General features: G+C 39.2%; 1 protein-coding gene across 2 annotated transcripts; it reads right to left on the bottom strand.

Annotated features, from left to right (window-relative positions):
• Positions 1-2,097: 2,097 nt before the first annotated feature.
• On the bottom strand, positions 2,098-4,231 carry TCEAL7 (transcription elongation factor A like 7). 2 transcript variants are annotated; one of them, XM_010355303.1, is made up of 3 exons: positions 4,113-4,231; positions 3,388-3,498; positions 2,098-3,052 (listed from the first exon to the last, which is right to left on the bottom strand). In XM_010355303.1, the coding sequence occupies exon 3, from the start codon at positions 3,023-3,025 to the stop codon at positions 2,723-2,725; it is 303 nt and encodes a 100-aa protein (XP_010353605.1). In that variant the 5' UTR covers positions 3,026-3,052; positions 3,388-3,498; positions 4,113-4,231; the 3' UTR covers positions 2,098-2,722. The 2 variants fall into 2 exon arrangements, with proteins under 2 accessions (XP_010353605.1, XP_030789439.1); XM_030933579.1 differs by having other exon boundaries at positions 3,388-3,444; positions 4,113-4,171.
• Between the last annotated feature and the right edge of the window lie 13,933 nt (positions 4,232-18,164).

Here is an 18,164-nt window from a genome sequence, read left to right as displayed (position 1 = left end):
AAATTATCATAAGTAAACATTTGTTTGCCTATTTGGTAGCAATATCTTGTCCTTTTTATTGTTTCTTTTTAGAATTGTCTTATTGCCTCCTAGTAAAGCTAAATAATGTTTATTCTCCAAATAGATTTATTTGGGTACTCTATTTATATGGGTACCCTATTTATGTCCTCTCCAGAATTTTTAGGGTATGATACCCTCATTTTACTTTTTAGGAACCCCAAATGATCAATTATTGACCAGTATGGTCTTTGATTATAAGAAGACTCCCTCTGTACAGCCCAGATGAAACAAGGTCTATGATGTTTATCAGGAAGTAGTAGAGACCATGATTTCATGGGAATCCCAAAATGGAGATTCCATGGCCAAATGCACAGAGATTCTGTCTCAGTGTGTTTGCACATGTATGTGTGTATATGGAGAGATATGTGTCAGAATTTTGTATTTTTTTTTTAAGAGATGAGGTGTCACTATGTTGCCGAGGCTGAAATGCAGTGGCTATTCACAGGCATGATCATTGCACACTACAGCCTCAAACTCCTGGGCTCAAGTGATCCTCCTGCCTTAGCCTCCCCAGTAGCTGGGACTACAGGTGTGCACCAGCATGCCTGGCTAGAGTTTTGCATTTTAGAAGCACTCCAGATGATTATAATATAAGCAGATGACTTTTTGAGAGGGGCCAGTTATTTAACATTAGAATAATTTTATAGACTGAATTTGGGGAATAATCCCTTTCTTACTGGGCTCCTTTTAAAAATATAAGTTATAGTTTCTAGAGGAGTTATTGCCAACTTAATGTAATCAGAAGTAAAACTGGGCACGATAATTCTAACTAAGTATACATTTATTAAATACCCACTGTATGTTAATAAGATTAATCAATAGAAGTATAATGAAAAACTATGATGTCGTTTTTACTTTGAGATGCAAAATGTAAAAAATCCTGCTAAGAAATAATGCTTAGATTTCTATACATTTACATATATATGCTTTGTAAGACTTATATACTAATGTATATTAAGACTATATATTTATATATAATTATATATAATATGTAATATAGACATTTATATATTATATATACTAATATATATTAAGACTCTATATTTATGTATGCTTATATATTAGTCTCACAAAGCGTATATATTAAGCTTAACATATATGTATTAGTATACATGTCTTACAAAGCATATATATTTATATATGTACATGCACATATACATTTATGTGTGTGTATACACATGCACACACACACACATCTTAGTCTTATGAAGCATTTTTGCATGTTTCTGGGGAGAAAAAAATGAAAAGCAGGGATGTGGTTTTAGATTTGTTTCCTATATCACGTTGTGCAATTTACACGTCTCCGAAGACTATTCTGAACACAGTAAGTCAGGCCTGCCAGGAGCCTTCAGGAAGAGATTATCTCACAAGAGGACAAAGCCTCATTCCTTAGACTTAGAGCAGCAACTCTGAATACAGCATGATGCCTTTGACTCAGATTTATACCCCAGTCCAAATCCCAAGTGGACTCATCACATCTGACTCCTATGGAAAGGAAGGGTCTTGTGATTGAAAATAGATGGTGTTGTTTTGCTAAGGGCTCTCTCTGAAAGACACTGTGGCCCAAGCAACCCTAAAGTCCCACCTGTGTTAAATGTCACTATAAAGCACAGAGAAGCTTTAGATGACAAGAGTCGGAGTTCAACCCACTGACGACTCCAGGGGACTCGGTGGGGTTTTGGCCCTGAATGACTGCAGTGCATCAGCAGCACTGGGGCCAGCAGAGAGCACAGGACCCAGCAGAAGAGGCGCAGTGTTGGGCCGGCATGGCAGGACCCAGGGGAGGAGACAGGGCTCAATAATAGGACTGATAGGGAAGACCCCACTTCTGCCTACTGGACTTGTTCCGGAGTACAAGTTGAATCATGTCAGGCCCTCTCTGAAGCTATTGGTGCTTCTATAGTGGGTTGGCGTTCTGTATGCACAGCGGGGAACAAGATCCCACTGAGTACAGCTGGTTACTGCCTCATTTCCTCCCCACAGCAGCCCTGTGAGGCAAATATTTTCCCTATGAAAAGACTGAGTCTTAAACATGTGTATCTGTAATAATTACCAGTTTATTCCTCTGGCTAAGAGATCCAGAGGTAATTGAAGGTTTACATGTCATTTTTACACTTCTGTTATTGAGAGTTTATTAGTGTTTCATTGCCTTCCAAAGGCGATTGACAAGTTCTTTTACTGTGTCTACTTTAGGGTTTTTTGCGACACAAGTAATATACACACATAAACATATATTCATTTTTTGGCAAGTGAGAAGATGCAGATAGGCAAAAAGAAAAAAAAAGAAAAAAGAGATCACACAGAGATTCACTGTTAACCTTTGGTGTATAATAAAATCAGACACTTTCCTTTGCATTATGTCACATAGAAATGTACAAATGAAGTGTACATATATACACACATATATGTATACGCTGTTTTGCAACTCATTATTTTCACTTTGCAATATACAATGAGCATTTTTCCATGCAAATGAATGAGACCTCTTATTAAATGAATAAGATTGGGTCAAAAGACGAGATGTTGACAAGAATCATATGTAAATCTCAGCAACATCGAAGGACTGGAGTAAAACGATAGCAAATATTTATCAAGAAAATGCAGACAAACAGAAAGGGGCAACATTAATAACAGAAAATAATTGAATTGTCAGGGAAATTAATTAAATGGGATAAGGACGGTCCCGAGAATGCCTGTGGTTAGAATGCAGAGCCCTAAATTTCTTTCTCAGACCCCTTATCTCTTCCAAACACCTTTCCATCTCATCTCCTTCCCTTGTCATTTCTTCATCTTTAAAATGCCTATAGTCTATGTCCTCTTTAAATTCTTCGAGAGACTGAAGCAGCCTCTGTCTAAAATTCCCTTCTGTTTGCTGGCGTTCAAATTCTCCATAGGGGCGTTCTTCCTCCCTCTTTGGCACGCTGCACTTTGGCTTTCCTTCGTTTTCTTTGCAGGGTTTTTGCATGTTGTTGTTGTTGTTTCCTGCTTAACTCTAGAGAGAAAATGTAGAGACAAATTGCTTTGTTACTTTTGAAACAGGATTGTCAGTTTCTCTCTGAAGCAAGATACTTTCCCATCCCTACCCCACAGGTCCAGACCTCATAAGTCAGCTGCAGCTCCCTCCACCCTCTCATCTCCCCCTTTTCTCCCCTCCCACCTCAGGAACCCACCATTTCCCCAGCAGACAAGGCTAATGGCCTCTCCAATGGGCGGGAGAGGGGGAGCAGAAAAGGAGATGTACTGCGAAGCCGCAAATTTCGCCTAGCTTTTGCCCTTCCCGACTCTAACCCTCAGAGATCTCAGTCTAAGTGCCTCTGTCATGCTGACCTGTGCGGGGTAGTTTCCTGCTTTTTTTCTTTCCCCCAGATGTGTGTGAACACAGACCTGCAAACAAAAAGGAAGGGGCGGGGAGGAAGGAGCTATCTGTGAATCAAACAGCTCCAGAGACAAGACAGACGTTATTATTTTGAACCTGGGATTCTCATCATCACCGTCATCGCCTCCCGGATTTCTACCTCCTGGTCCCTCCTTCCTGTCTCTGTCTTTTCCTTCAGGATTTCCGTTTCCACTCCCCACTCCTCACCCTCAGGACTGGGCCTTGCAAGGCCCGCGTCTCCCTCCTTCGCCCTGTCCCGCGCCCCACCCCACCACCACAGGCCGGCATTGAGTGAGGTGAACTATTTTCAAATGATCTCTAAATTTCTGTTGTCTCCATCCCAAGATTTCAGCCTTTCTCCACCCACCAACCCATACCCCAGGCCTAAAATTTTCTCTTGACAAAATTGGAGAAAGACGAGAAGGATAAAAAGAAAGCATGCCAGGGTAAGAGAAGCCGATTATTTCAAAGCTATCACTAAATCTCTAGGTGTCTCTCAAAAGATTTCGACCTACCCCCTTACTCCCCACTGCAAAAGATACAATTATCTCCGACGATTTTGCAGCGGTTTTGGGAAAGCAAGCCTGGACCTATTCCAGTCATTAGATTCACCCACTACTGACCCAGGGGTCCAGTGGTTCCTTCAGTCCAACCTGCTGGGATTTAAGGAATTTACCTCTTCCTTCCCTTGGCCACAAGCACGCACGGCACGCTTGTCTGCAAGGCAGAAAGGAGCTGGTACCCAGAGGAGAAAGAAGCCCGGGAATATAAGGACTTCGGTTCACGTCAGCTCCTGATCACGTGAGGATTATGTCATTCCCCCATCTCTGGTCCCCACTTTCCCCTCCCACCAGCAGCGCTGCAGAAGTGGACCGCTTACCAACCTCCCACCCCCCCCCCCACCACACCAGGCCCTGTCACTCATTTTTGTCTTTGCTAATTCCAGAGGTCAAAAGTGGCCCCTTCTCCCTGTGGTCGGAATTTGTCTTTCTCTGATTACCAGGGAGGGGCTGCATTTTCCCAAAGTTATATTAACCATTGTTACTTTTTCTGTGGCTGTGCTGAGAGCGAGGATTACTTATCCTTTTCTAAGCTACAAGAAAAGAAAAGCGGCAGTCTCCTCCATCCAATCTCCCCTCAGCCACTAATAGCCATCATTTCCCTTGCAGTTCAATCCTTGAAACCAGATTGGAGGGAATGGGGTGAATTAGAAAAGGAGGTAATAATTTAGATTGCGCTTCTTACTTTTGTTTTGATAATTTCTTATTCTTTTCCAATTTTTCCATAAACTTATTATATACTTTTAATAATCAGAAATATGATAAAGATATGTACATTTGAAAAAAGATTCAAGTTAGGAGGATAAAAAGGCCAGCCACCTGTTTCTGCTGCTGAAGTCATGATATAAATATAGATCCTTTAGGCAGACACATTTTTTGAAGTTTAAGATGTACAGGTCAGTTGGAACCTACCCTTTTGAGGGGCTCCTGGGCATGTGAGGTCCTTCCATTAGGTGAGTCACTGAGACCATGATCCTACAGCACCTTGCCCTTAGATTTCCAGATTGCAACCGCAAGTCACAAATTTTTACTAGTTTGAGCTCAGTATCATGCCCTCTTTCTCCCAGTTTATACCATACACATAACCCTTTTTTCTTCAATACTGTACCCAAAATATCCCAACTTTTTTCAACACTCTCATTCAGGAAAGAATAGTTTTTCATTTTCCCTAGACATATCCATCCTATTTATGTTTTCCATGACCTTATTTAGCCATACTGATGTATTGAAAGTTACTTGTAGTACTAACAAAAATTAGTCACATTTAGCCACCCAACACACTAAACTTTTTGTTGCTAAGGATTTGGGTACTTGTCTAAGTAGATTTGCTCTTGATTTGTTAGCTTGAAATATATTCAATAGAAAGGGGGATGTGTAAATTTCTTATAAGTTGTTTTTAGGAAAATTGCAGCTCATTATGAATATAAAGTTACCACTAATCAGTTTGATGTAAATGACTCCAGAAAAAAGTTCAGTGGTCAGAAAAAAGCCTTAAAAAGAGTAGAGCATCGTTGTCACAGTTATTAAGGAATGATTAGTTGTGATAGAGGCAAAAAATTCGTTAGTGGGGAGAAAAATTCCTGAATCCTCTGTGAACAGCTTTTCATGCAGATGGTTAAACTCAGACTTACAAAATGGCTGGAAGGATTCAGGTGTTGAAGACTTTGCATATTAGTAAGAAGAATGGCATTGGACAGATCCCAGTTTGAATTAATTGTACTTACTTAGCTTTTGTATAAACTTGAATGTAAAACTTGGATACTGAAACTTCTCTGCGCTTCATCTGTAAAATGAGGCTAATAATTTGAAGTATCTCACAGAGTTTTCAGGGCTAAATTACATATTTAATATGTGTAAAACACTTAATACATGACTGACAGGTACCAAGGGCAGGCCTGAAGCCTCAATATGTGGGGGCAGGTCTGGCACCAGGGATGTGGGAGGCAGGTGAGGCTGAAGCCTGCAGCCCAGGGGGTCAGTTTGGCAGTGGGGCAGGCCTAGACACCGAGTTTTTAGAGCAGGCCTGGAGCCTGGGGCTGTGGGATCCAGACTAGTGCTAAAGCAGGCCTGGAGGCTCAGTCTGCAGGTACTGGCCTAGAGTCTGGGACCATGGGGGTGTGTCCAGCGCTGGATGTTACTGGGATGGGCCTAGTGTTGGGATCCAAGAAAAAGTCTGGTGTTCACTTCCTTCTCCTTCCCCCAAGTGGATGGTACCTCCAAGCTGTGCAGCATGGGATTCAGGAAGGGGTGATGTGGGTAATGTAAAACTTTCCTTCCTATCCTTTTCAATGTGTACTGGTTTCCTTAGCTCTTGCAAAAGTATTTTTGTGCCCAGATCGTTGTTCAAATTGATGTTTCTGTGGGAGGATGAGTGCAGGAAAGTCCTGTTCTGCCATTTTGCTGACGTCTAGCTCCTCACATCTCAATTAATTTTTAATAAGGTATGAAAAAAGGGTAAAAAGGAACAATAAAAAGATGGGACACCTGCAAGCAAATAGCAAAATGCTAGTTTTAAATCCAATTGTATTAATCATTACATCAAACATTAATTGCCTAAGCATGCCAGCTAAAAAAGGAGAGTGTAGTGGTCAATTTTGGGTGTCAGCTTGACTAGATTAAGGGTTACTCAGATATCTGTTAAAGCATTATTTATTCTCAGTGCCTCGGTGGGCACTGAGCCAGTCTCTCTTCTGCTCAAAGGGAAACCTAGGTGGTTTTGCTTTTAGTTAAAATGATTGGGCTTCCTCAGGTGTGTCTGTGAGGGTATTTCCAGAGGAGATTTACATGTGAATCGGTGGATTGAGTGGGAGAAGAGGGCAGCCTCAATGTGAGTGGGCATGATCTAACCAGCTGAAGGATCAATGGAACAAAAAGGTGGTGGAAAGGTGAATTTTCACCATTTCTCTACTGGAGCTAGGAAAATCTTCTTCTCCTGCCCTTGGATGTCATAACTCCAGGTTCTCTGACCTTTGGACTCCAGGAACCACACCAGCAGCCACCCCCCACAACCCTCACCATACACCCCACCTGGGGCTCTCAGGCCTTTGGCCTCAGACTGATAGTTACACCATTGGATTCCATGGTTCTGAGGTCTTTGGAATTGGATTGAGCCACACTATCAGCCTTCCTCACTCTCCAGCTTGCAGACAGCCTACTGTAGGACTTCTCAGCCTCCATAATCAAGTGAGCCAATTCCCCCTAATAAATCCCTTTTCATATATTTCTTTATGTATTCTACCAGTTCTGTCTTTCTGAGTGCCACGATCTCAGTTCACTGCAAGCTCTGCCTCCCGGGTTCATGCCATTCTCCTGCCTCAGCCTCCTGAGTAGCTGGGACTACAAGTGCCCGCCACCACGCCCGGCTAATTTTTTGTATTTTTAGTAGAGATGGGGTTCACCGTGTTAGCCAAAATGGTCTCGATCTCCTGACCTTGTGATCCGCCTGCCTTGGCCTCCCAAAGTGCTGGGATTACAGGCGTGAGCCACCGTGCCTGGCCACGTACAGGTTTTCTATATAGTTAAATTGCATGTCATGGGGGTTTGGTGTATAGATTGTTTTGTCACCCAGGTTAATAAGCATAGTACCCAATAGGTAGTTTTTTCGATCCTCACTCTTCTCCCACCCTCCACCCTCAGGTAGGCCCTGGTATCTGTTGTTCCTTTCTTTGTGTTCATATGTATTCAATGTTTAGCTCCTACTTACAAGCAAGAATATGGGGTATTTGGTTTTATGCGGAAACACACTTTACAAACACACATTGGTTAATAGTAAAAGAATGAAAAAAGAAATAGTATGGAAACATGAATCATAAGAAAGATGGAATGGTTAGATTAATATCAGCACAGTAGATTTCAGAACAAGAAATGTCCATGGACAGATGAATGAATAAAAGTGTAGTATATACATACAATGGGATATTATACAGCCTTAAAAAGAAAGTAAATTCTGATACATGCTGCAACATAGACAAACCTTGAAGACACTATGTTAAGTGAAATAAGCCAGGCAGAAAAGGATTGATATTTTATGTTTCCACTTATATGAGGTACCTAGGGTAGTCAAATTCATAGAGACAGAAAGTAGAATAGTGGTTACCAGAGGCTGGGGGAAGCAAAAAAAAAAAAAAAAAAAAAAGGGGGGGGAGTTATTATTTAACGGGTACAGAGTTTCAGTTTGGGAAGATGAAAAAGTTCTGGAGATGAACAGTAGTGATGGTTGCACAACAATGTGAGTGTACTTAATGTCACTGAACCATACACTTAAACATGGTTAAAATGGTAAATTTTAAGTTATGTATATTTTACCACAATAAAAGCATATTTTATAAAAATGAATGGGAAACCTTTGGATTAAAAGAGAATTAAGAGACGTATAAAGCAAGGGTAATGTGTGTTGGATCCTCAGTGAAACAAATATAACAAAAGAAACCATGATAATTTATGGAACAAATGAAAATTTGAACACTGAATGGATATTTGATATCAAGGAGTTATTTTTAGGTATAATAATGATATTGTGGCTAAATTTAAAAAGGGCTTATCTTTTAGATATACATACTGATACATCAATAGATGAAAATATATGCTCTCTGGAATTTGCTTTGAAATAATATGATAGGAAAGAAGTGGGTGGGAATAAAAACAGGTTGACCATAAATTGAAATTGTTACAGCATAAAGGTGGATACACCCAGGTTTTGTTTTATCTTTCTAAACTACTTTTGAATATATGTCAGATATAACTCACAAAAAACTAGTATCTAGAAAGAAATGTTCTGTTGGGAGTGTAAATGATGCAATCACTTTGGAAAATATTTTGGCATTATCTATTAAAGGTGAAGATATGGATACCTATAACCCAGCAATCCAACTTCTAATAAATACCCATTAGAGATGTGTATGAATGTTAATGGAAACATTATTTGTAAATAACCAAAAATTTGAAAATAATATCCATAAAGATGAGAATGAATAAATATGTTACATTCATGAAATGATATAGTAAATGGCAATGAGAATGAACTAGATCTATACATAAAAACATGGATGGACATAACTAACATAATTTGAGTAGTATAAAGACCAAATAAATAAAAGCAGTATGATTAAATTTACATAAAGTTAAACTGCAGGCAAAAGTAAATGGTTGGAAGGGCATTTATAGGTGGTAAAACTCTAAAGAACAATAAGGAAATAGTTATTGTAAAAGTTAGGATAATGGTTACCTCTGGGAAGAAGGTAGTATTTTGTAATTAGTAAAAAAAAAAAATCACCTGATGGGTTACAGGTGCTTGTAAAGTTCCACTTCTTTCTTTTTTTTTTTTTTTTTTTTTTTTTTGAGACGGAATCTAGGAGTCTGGCTCTGTCTCCAGGCTGGAGTGCAGTGCTGCGATCTCGGCTCACTGCAAGCTCCGCCTCCCAGGTTCACGCCATTCTCCTGCCTCAGCCTCCTGAGTAGCTGGGACTACAGGTGCCCGCCACCGCGCCCGGCTAATTTTTTGTATTTTTTTTTTAGTAGAGACAGGGTTTCACCGTGGTCTCGATCTCCTGACCTTGTGATCCGCCCACCTCGGCCTCCCAAAGTGCTGGGATTACAGGCGTGAGCCACCACGCCCGGCCCTAGTTCTATTTCTTGACCTGAGTTTGGTTATGTGTTACCTGGACGTTTGTTTTATAATTATTTATTTACGATTACTGCACTTTTTAATAGATGTGTTATAGCTCACAATTTAACAGTAAAGACATACTGTCGAGATAATTGGTTAATACTTTAGGATAATATAAATTTTCCCGATCCTAAAAAGAGATCTGAATGAATTAAACATTTAGATGTTAAAAAATTGAAACAATAATAAGCTAAGAATGAATAATAAAAGAAAGGTTAACTTACAGATGAGGCAAGAAAATGTATTGAAAAATTAGAATGTATGAATATGAAAATACAAGTTTTATGTGGGTGTGGATGAATAGGAAGTTCTTTATACTGTTATTGGGGGTAGAAAATGGTGTTATAATTCTGAAGGCAAATTTATCACATCTAAGGATTTACCTGAGGAACTAATAGGGAAGATCCTAAAAATCAGTGGTATAAGGTGGCAAAAATATATTGAGTACCTGATCTTTGCACGGACTTTGCTGGTGAAAAGTAAGCTTCCTTTAGAAAAGGAAAACAAAAACTAAAAACAACCAAAATGTTCATCTATAGTCAATAAAATGTAGTTATCCGTATAATAGAATATTATGTAGCCATTTGAAAAGATCAGGTATATCTAACATGTCTAATGTAAAATATTGCCAGGATACATTGTTCATGGTAAAAAGAATATAAATGAAAATAATACCAGATACATAAAAATATATACCACCCTGTCAAACATGTTTATCCCTGGATAATGAAATTTGACAAATAATAGGTCCTTACACCTGTGGAACTCAATGAAAGGCGGTTACGATAATTGATTGCATGTCCACTGATCTGTGTCAATTTTGAGTGGATGGGTAGGTGGGAAGGATACCCATGAAGACATGGTATTTGCCCTCTAGAGACCTCTGAAAACCTCAGCTTTGGTCGTTTTCTGCTATGTGCCAAGCATAGGCTAGGTGCATAAGCCAGTGCACTATCCCATGTAACCCCTCATCAGCCTATAAGGTAAAGATTCTTTTCTACATTTAACACATGAGAAATCTGATGCTTGTCTATGGTTACACAACAGATCATCTGCCTGTGTTGTCTCCTCCATGCCCATTTGGCTCAGTATTAGCCAGTTCCTGTGGGATTTATACCTGGGCTTCTTAGCAGCTGCTGGTGATTATCAACTATGTAAGAAAACAGATGCTGAGTGAGTCAGTACCCATGGGTAACTCAAAGTGTGCAGGATACTGGCACAATTTGAAATGCAATGTTTACAATTTTTAAAATATGAATATTTAAAACAAATATTTTAAAAAGGTGGCCACTGAAGTCATTTGGAGAATTAGGGGAAGGGGGCAGAGGGGCTCTTTGTCTATGGTTTTCACAACTAGATGTCTGAATTAGTCAAGGTTCTCCAGAGAAATAGAACCAATAGGGTATGTGTGTGTGTGTGTGTGTGTGTGTGTGTGTGTGTGTGTGTGTGTAGGCTCATGGAATAGATTCATGCAATTATGGAGACTGACAAGCCCAAAATCTGCAGGGTCGGCAGGCGGCCTGCAGACCCAAGGAGAGTTGATGTTGCAGTGCCAGTCTGAAGGCTGTGTGCCAGCAGAATCCCCTCTTGCTCAGAGGAGGTCAGTCTTTAGTTCTATTAAGGCCTTCAATAGAAGGCCTTTGGATTGGATTGGATTGGATGAGGCCCACCCACATTATACAGAGCAATCTGCTTTACTCAAAGTCCACAAGTTTAAATGTTAATCTCATCCAGAAAATACCCTCACAGAAACATCCAGAATAATGTTTCAGCCAATAGTAGGGCTTACCACTTCAAAGGAACAAATAGGAAAAGGTAACTTATTTTGTTAGCTTAACGTTTTAAATTCAAGTTAATCATGAAAGCATTTTTTCCTCTCTAACCAGAGTGCACTTTCATACTATCTGGACTCACTTGAATAGGACTTACAGAGTGTGTTCTCTGAATACCAAAAATGTACTTAATTAAAAAACAGAAACATTAAATATCTAGAAAAAGCTACAAATATTGTAAAACGATAGGTTAAATAAATAAATAAATTACAGAAAAAACAGAAATATTTCAAACTCAACGATAACATATCAAATTTTGGAGATGCTGTTAAAGTGGTGTTTGGGGAGAAATTTGTAATTTTAAACGCTTATATTAGAAAAAAAGAGCAGTCTAACATCGATTATCTAAATTTTTATGTACAAAAGCTAGAAAATAAAAGGATGTTAAACCCAAAGTAAATAGAATAAAGCAAATAAATGAATATAGAAATATATCAGTATTTATGGACATTTTTGAGGAGACTTAATATTGTTGTCAGTTCTCCTTTCCCAAGTGATCTTCAGATTAAATGCAATCACAATCAAAATCCAAGCAGGAGGGCCGGGCGTGGTTGCTTACGCCTGTAATCCCAGCACTTTGGGAGGCCGAGGCAGGCAGATCACTTGAGGTCAGGAGTTCAAGACCAGCCTGGCCAATATGGTGAAACCTCATCATACAAATCCTATGGAAACTATTCCAAAACCAGAGGGGGGACTACTTCCAAACTCATTCTACAAAGTCAGTATTACCTTGATATCAAAACCAGACACAAGACACGTCAAAAAAAGAAAACTGTAAGCCAATATCTTTGATGAATATTGATACAAATACACCTTAACAAAATACTAGCAAACCATATTCTATGATACATTAAAAAGATCCATTCATTATGTCCAAGTGGGTTTTATCCCAGGGGTGCAAAAATGGTTCAACATACACAAATCAATCATTATGATGCGTCATATTAACAGAATGAAGCACAAAAACCATGTGATCATTTCAATTGATGCTGAAAAAGCATTTAATAAAATTCAACATCCCTTCATGTTAAATGCCCTACAAAAAACTGGGTATAGAAGGAACATACCTCAACATAATAAAAGCCGTATACAACAGACCTACAGCTAGTATCATACTGAATGGGGAAAAACTGAAAGCCTTTCCTGTAAGAACTGGAACAAGACAAGGATGCCATGTCCACTTTCACCACTGTTATGAGACATAGTACTGGAAGTTCTAGCTAGAGCAATCAGACAAGAGAAACAAATAAAGGGCATCCAAATTGCAAAGGAAGAAGTCAAGTTATCCTTGTTTGCAGATGATATGATCTTATATTTGGAAAAACATGAAGACTCCACAAGAAACCTATTAGAGCTGATAAACAAACTCAGTAAAGTTGCAGGATAAAAAATCAACACACTGTCTTCTATTCAACCAAGGGACTCATCTGGAAATAAAATGATTCACAAATCAAAAAAAAAAAAAAAAAAAAATCAACACACAAAAATCTGTAGCACTTCTGTATGCCAACAGGGAACAATCTGAAAAAAGATACAGAAAAGTAATCCCATTTACAAGAGCCACACACAAAATAAAATGCCTAGGAATAAACTTAACCAAAGGAGTAAAACATCTCTATAATGAAAACTATAAAACACTGATGAAAGAAACTGAAGAGGACACCAAAACTTCAATATTGTTAAAATGTCCGTATTACCCAAAGCAATCTACAGATTCAATGCAATCCTTACCAAAATACCAGTGACATTCTTCACATAAATAGAAATAACAATCTTAAAATTTATATGGAACCAAAAAAGACCCCGAATAGCCAAGCATATCCTAAGCAAAAAGAACAAAACACGAGGAATCACATTACCTGACTTCCAACTTTACTACAGAGCTATACTAGCCAAAACAGCATGGTACTGGCATAAAAACAGCCACATAGATCAATGAAATAGAAGAGAGAATCCAGAAACAAATCCACACACCTACAGTGAACTCATTTTCGACAAAGGTCCCAAGAGCTTACACTGGGGCAAAGATGGTCTGTTCAATAAATGGTTCTCGGAAAACTGGATATCCATCTGTAGAAGAATTAAACTAGACTCCTATCTCTCAACATATACAAAATACAAATAAAAATGGATTAAAAACTTAAATCTAAGACCACAAACTATGAAACTTTGATGTGAAAACCTCTGGAAAACCCTCCAGTACACTGGTCTGGGCAAAGATTTCTTGAGTAATACCCCACAAGCACAGACAGCCAAAGGAAAAATGGACAAATGGGGTCACATCAAATTAAAAAGCTTCTGCACAGCAAAGGAAACAATCAAGAAAGTGAAGAGACAACCCGCTGAATGGGAGAAAATATTTGCAAACTACCCATCTGACAAGGGATTAATAATCAGACTACATAAGGAGCTCAAATAACTCTAAAAGAAAAAAATCTAATAATCTGATTTAAAAATGGGCAAAAGATTTAAATAGACACTTCTCAAAAGAAGACATACACATAGCAAACAGGTATATTGAAAGGTGCTCAACATCATTGATCATCAGAAAAATGCAAATCGAAAGTACTATGAGGATAATCTCACCCCAGCTAAAATGGCTTTCATCCAAAAGACAGGCAATACCAAATGGTAGCAAGGATGTGGAGAAAAGGGAACCCTCATCCACCATTGATAGGGATATAAATTAGTACAATCACTATGGAGAACACTTTGGAGGTTCCTCAAAAAAACTAAAAATTGAGCTACCATACCATGCAACAATTCCTCTGCTGGGTATGCACCCAAAAGAAAGGAAATCAGTATATCAAAGAGATGTCTGTACTCCCATGTTTGTTGCAGCACTGTTCACCAATAGTCAAGATTTGGAAATAACCTAAGTGTCAATCAACAGATGAGTGGATAAAGAAAGTGTACGTATACACAATGGAGTACTATTCAGCCATAAAAAGAATAAAATCCTCTCATTTGCAACAATATGGATGGAACTGAAGGTCATGATGTTAAGTGAAACAAGCCAAGCACAGAAAGTCAAATATTGCATGTTCTCTCTCTTTTGTGGGAGCTAAAAATTAAAACAATTGAACTCATGGAGATAGAAAATAGAAGGATGATTGCCAGAGGCTGGGAAGGGTATTCAGGGGTTGGGGGTGGGAAAGAGGGATAGTTAAAGGGTACAGAAAAATAGAAAGAATAAAACTACAGTAAAAAATGATTTGATTGTTCATTTTAAAATAATTAAAAGAATATAATTGGGTTGTTTGAAACACAAAGGATAAATGAATGAGGTGATGGATACCCTATTTTCCCTGATGTGATTATTTCATTTTGCATGCCTTCATTGAAATATCTCATATAACTCATAAATATATACACCTACTATGTACCCACAAAATTAAAAAATAAAAAATAAGGAAGTAATTGCGTTAAAAAGTGTGTAGGTTAGTGAAATAGTATAAGGTGAACACTCTTGTTACCATCACTCAGATAAAAAATGAAATTTTCCCAGCCACCTCAGAAGCCCTTCCATGTACTCCTTCCCTTTTCCGCAAAAGTAACTACTATTTTGACATTTATAGTCATCACTTTCTTTGGCTTCTTTGTGGTTTTATCTCCCAAGTGTTCATTGCATAGCTGGACACTATAGTTTAGAGTTTAGTCTTGCTCATTTTAAATTTTTTATGGTTACTTAAAGTATTAATCTACAGATTTTCTGTCTTTCTCTTGCTTTTCCTTACAAATTATTTGTGGAATAACCTGAGCTATTTGACTTGTACAGTTTCCCACAATACTGGATTTTGCTGTCTACTAATGGTGTAGTCCAACCTGACCCTCTTTCCTAAAAATTGGCAATCGTATTCAGGGGTTTTATTAGACTTGGATATGATCGCTTTGGATTAATAAGCTGTATTGGTTTCTTTCACAAAGAAATAAATGCTCTTTTTGGTTTTTATCAGCCATTGATGTTTAATGCTATCAAAGGAAAGCCTGTAATTGTAATGTGCTTAAGAAAATGCGGTGTGGTAGCCTCCAGCAACCAGCTAATGAGTTCCCCCCTGACACTTCTTGCAATGCAGTTTCTATAAACACCAAAGACTTAATTTTAAAATTATATATGTACTCACATATACATATGTATACATACATACATGATACATAGGTACATATGTAGATTTTTAATTAAGACACAGACACACTCATAGAGATATCAAGGTACAGGGTTCTAAACATTGACTACAACAAAGAGTTTGCCTTTGTCCGGATGATACAATTTGGTAACTACAGATGTATGGGTGCTAACTTTACTTTTCAGTCCTTTGTTGCTATTTCATAGTCATCTTTGAGCAAGAGAATGAAAGGATATTAAACCCAAAGTAATGTAAAACCCCAAATGCTCTTAATGTAAATTATTCCTACCTGTCATATTAATTTTTCTGGTCACTCTGTCTTGAAATCTCAGAGCCTTGTTTGATTTTTACCCCTTCCCTAGGCAACAAGTCCCTGTCTTTCTTCACTCTGATGGCTGAAATCTGTCACTCTCCTGGTTTAGGCCCTTATCATCTTACATATGAACTATTAGGGCAACCCATTCTCTGGTGTTCCTCCCTCCATTCTCGTCCCCTCTCCTTCAGAGAGGTTTAAGTAAGATATCCAAGGTTACATAGCTGGTTAGTGCCAAGCCTGGGAATTAATCCAGTTTTAGAGTGAGGACTGTCTCAATACGACCCTATATTTTCTCCCATCTTCTTCATTCAACCTCCTACCCTTTGTTCACTGATGAGTCAATAGTTATTTTGGAGGCTCCCCAGATGCCCAGAACTGCCCTGTGTACTTTGGATGTAAAGGGATGGGTCTCAGAGGAAGGGTCTACACTGGTGAGAAATCTACTTTCTCTGGGTGGGCTGAATATCCCTTCATATGAGGCCAAATGGAGAAAGGGCTAAAAGGAGGGGTTGACTGTCAGGCCAATAGGTTCTAGGGGAAGGCAATGCCAGATTGGCCCCAAATAGAAAAAGCCTCAAGGAGGAAAAGTACTTTGACCTGAGTCTCAGAGGATGGGCAGGGTGTAGAATTAGGATGGGAAGAAGGAAAGAGACCTATCTGAAGGGACCCAGGCACAGCATCCCTACCATTTGTTGCCTTGTCCTGTTTCATGCTGCTTGTGGATTGAAGTCCACCTTCTCCTTCTTTAGAAGTCTCTGTGGATGATGTCTATTGTCGAAAAGTGGTTCACTACAAGCAGTTTATGACATGAAGTCAGAAAATCTATGTTCTGCACTCTCGTAAGGCCTTTCTTGCCTATTTTCAAGTCATGAAATCGGAATTTTTCAATCTTTCTGTATAGAACTTAGACAAATGCATTAAAAATATACATCTACCTTGAGCCCACAAATCCATTCCTAGATATCCATAATCAATGATACTTATAAAATTTAACTACAACAAAGTTATAGTGAATATGGTTGATCAGGGTTGCTTTATACTATACTGCTATTCTTAGCTAAAAATAGAGAAAAACCTTATGTTTTACACTATATTGAGTTTTGTGTGGATATATTCCATATTATAAACTTTGCCAAAGTTTGGTTGCTGATTGTAACCTTATTGCATCACTCATTTTAGCCAAGAGCACTAATTGTCCCCAGGGATAATGTATTCCACCTTCCTTTAGGTAATAGAACTTTGCTCCACAAAGTTTTAGAAGAGCTCTTGGCTTTGTTTCTGTTTGAGAGAGGATATCCCTCTGTCACCCAGGCTGGAGTGCAGTGGCATGCTCACGGCTGACTGCAGCCTCGACTGCCCAGGCTCAGGCGATTCTTCCACCTCAGTCGCCCTAGTAGCTGGGTCTACAGGCGCGAGCCACTACGCCTGGCTAATTTTTTGTAGAGACAACGTCCCACTATGTTGCCTAGGCTAGTCTCAAACTCCTGACCTCAGCCTCACAAAGTAGTGGGATTACAGGCTTGAGCCACCTCGCCTAGAAAAACTCTTGATCACTCAACTAGAAACTAACATTTCCAGGCCGGGCGCGGTGGCTCAAGCCTGTAATCCCAGCACTTTGGGAGGCCGAGACGGGCGGATCACGAGGTCAAGAGATCGAGACCATCCTGGCTAATACAGTGAAACCCCGTCTCTACTAAAAAATACAAAAAACTAGCCGGGCGAGGTGGCGGGCGCCTGTAATCCCAGCTACTCGGGAGGCTGAGGCAGGAGAATGGTGTAAACCCGGGAGGCGGAGCTTGCAGTGAGCTGAGATCCGGCCACTGCACTCCAGCCTGGGCGACAGAGCGAGGCTCCAACTCAAAAAAAAAAAAAAAAAAAAAAAAAAAAAAAAAAAAAGAAACGAACATTTCCCAGCATCCTTTGAAACCAAGTATGTCTACATGTCCAAATGATTTGCAATGGAATGTGAGTAGATGTGTGGTGTACAACTTCTGTGTCATTTCTTCAAAAGAGAATTGTTTGCTTTCTACTTCCTCTTTCCTCCCTCCTGGGTTCTAAAACTCAGAAGAAATACAAGATCAACAGTCTAGGTGACCGTACAGCAACAAAATAGAAGGCACCTAACCTCATATAGTAGACAAATCCACTGGCCCCAAACTCCCTTTCTTTTTTTGTTTGAGAGGCAGTCTCGCTCTGTCGCCCAGGCTGGAGTGCAGTGGCGCAATCTC

This window comes from Rhinopithecus roxellana, chromosome 7 (genome assembly GCF_007565055.1).
Source record: "Rhinopithecus roxellana isolate Shanxi Qingling chromosome 7, ASM756505v1, whole genome shotgun sequence".
Lineage (NCBI taxonomy): Eukaryota > Metazoa > Chordata > Mammalia > Primates > Cercopithecidae > Rhinopithecus > Rhinopithecus roxellana.
The sequence above is the reverse complement of the archived record's forward strand: the minus strand, read 5'-3'. Positions and strand labels throughout refer to the sequence as shown.

Bases quoted from the DNA above. Each gene is read 5' to 3' on its own strand.
- TCEAL7 (XM_010355303.1), bottom strand. From the start codon at position 3,025: ATGCAAAAACCCTGCAAAGAAAACGAAGGAAAGCCAAAGTGCAGCGTG.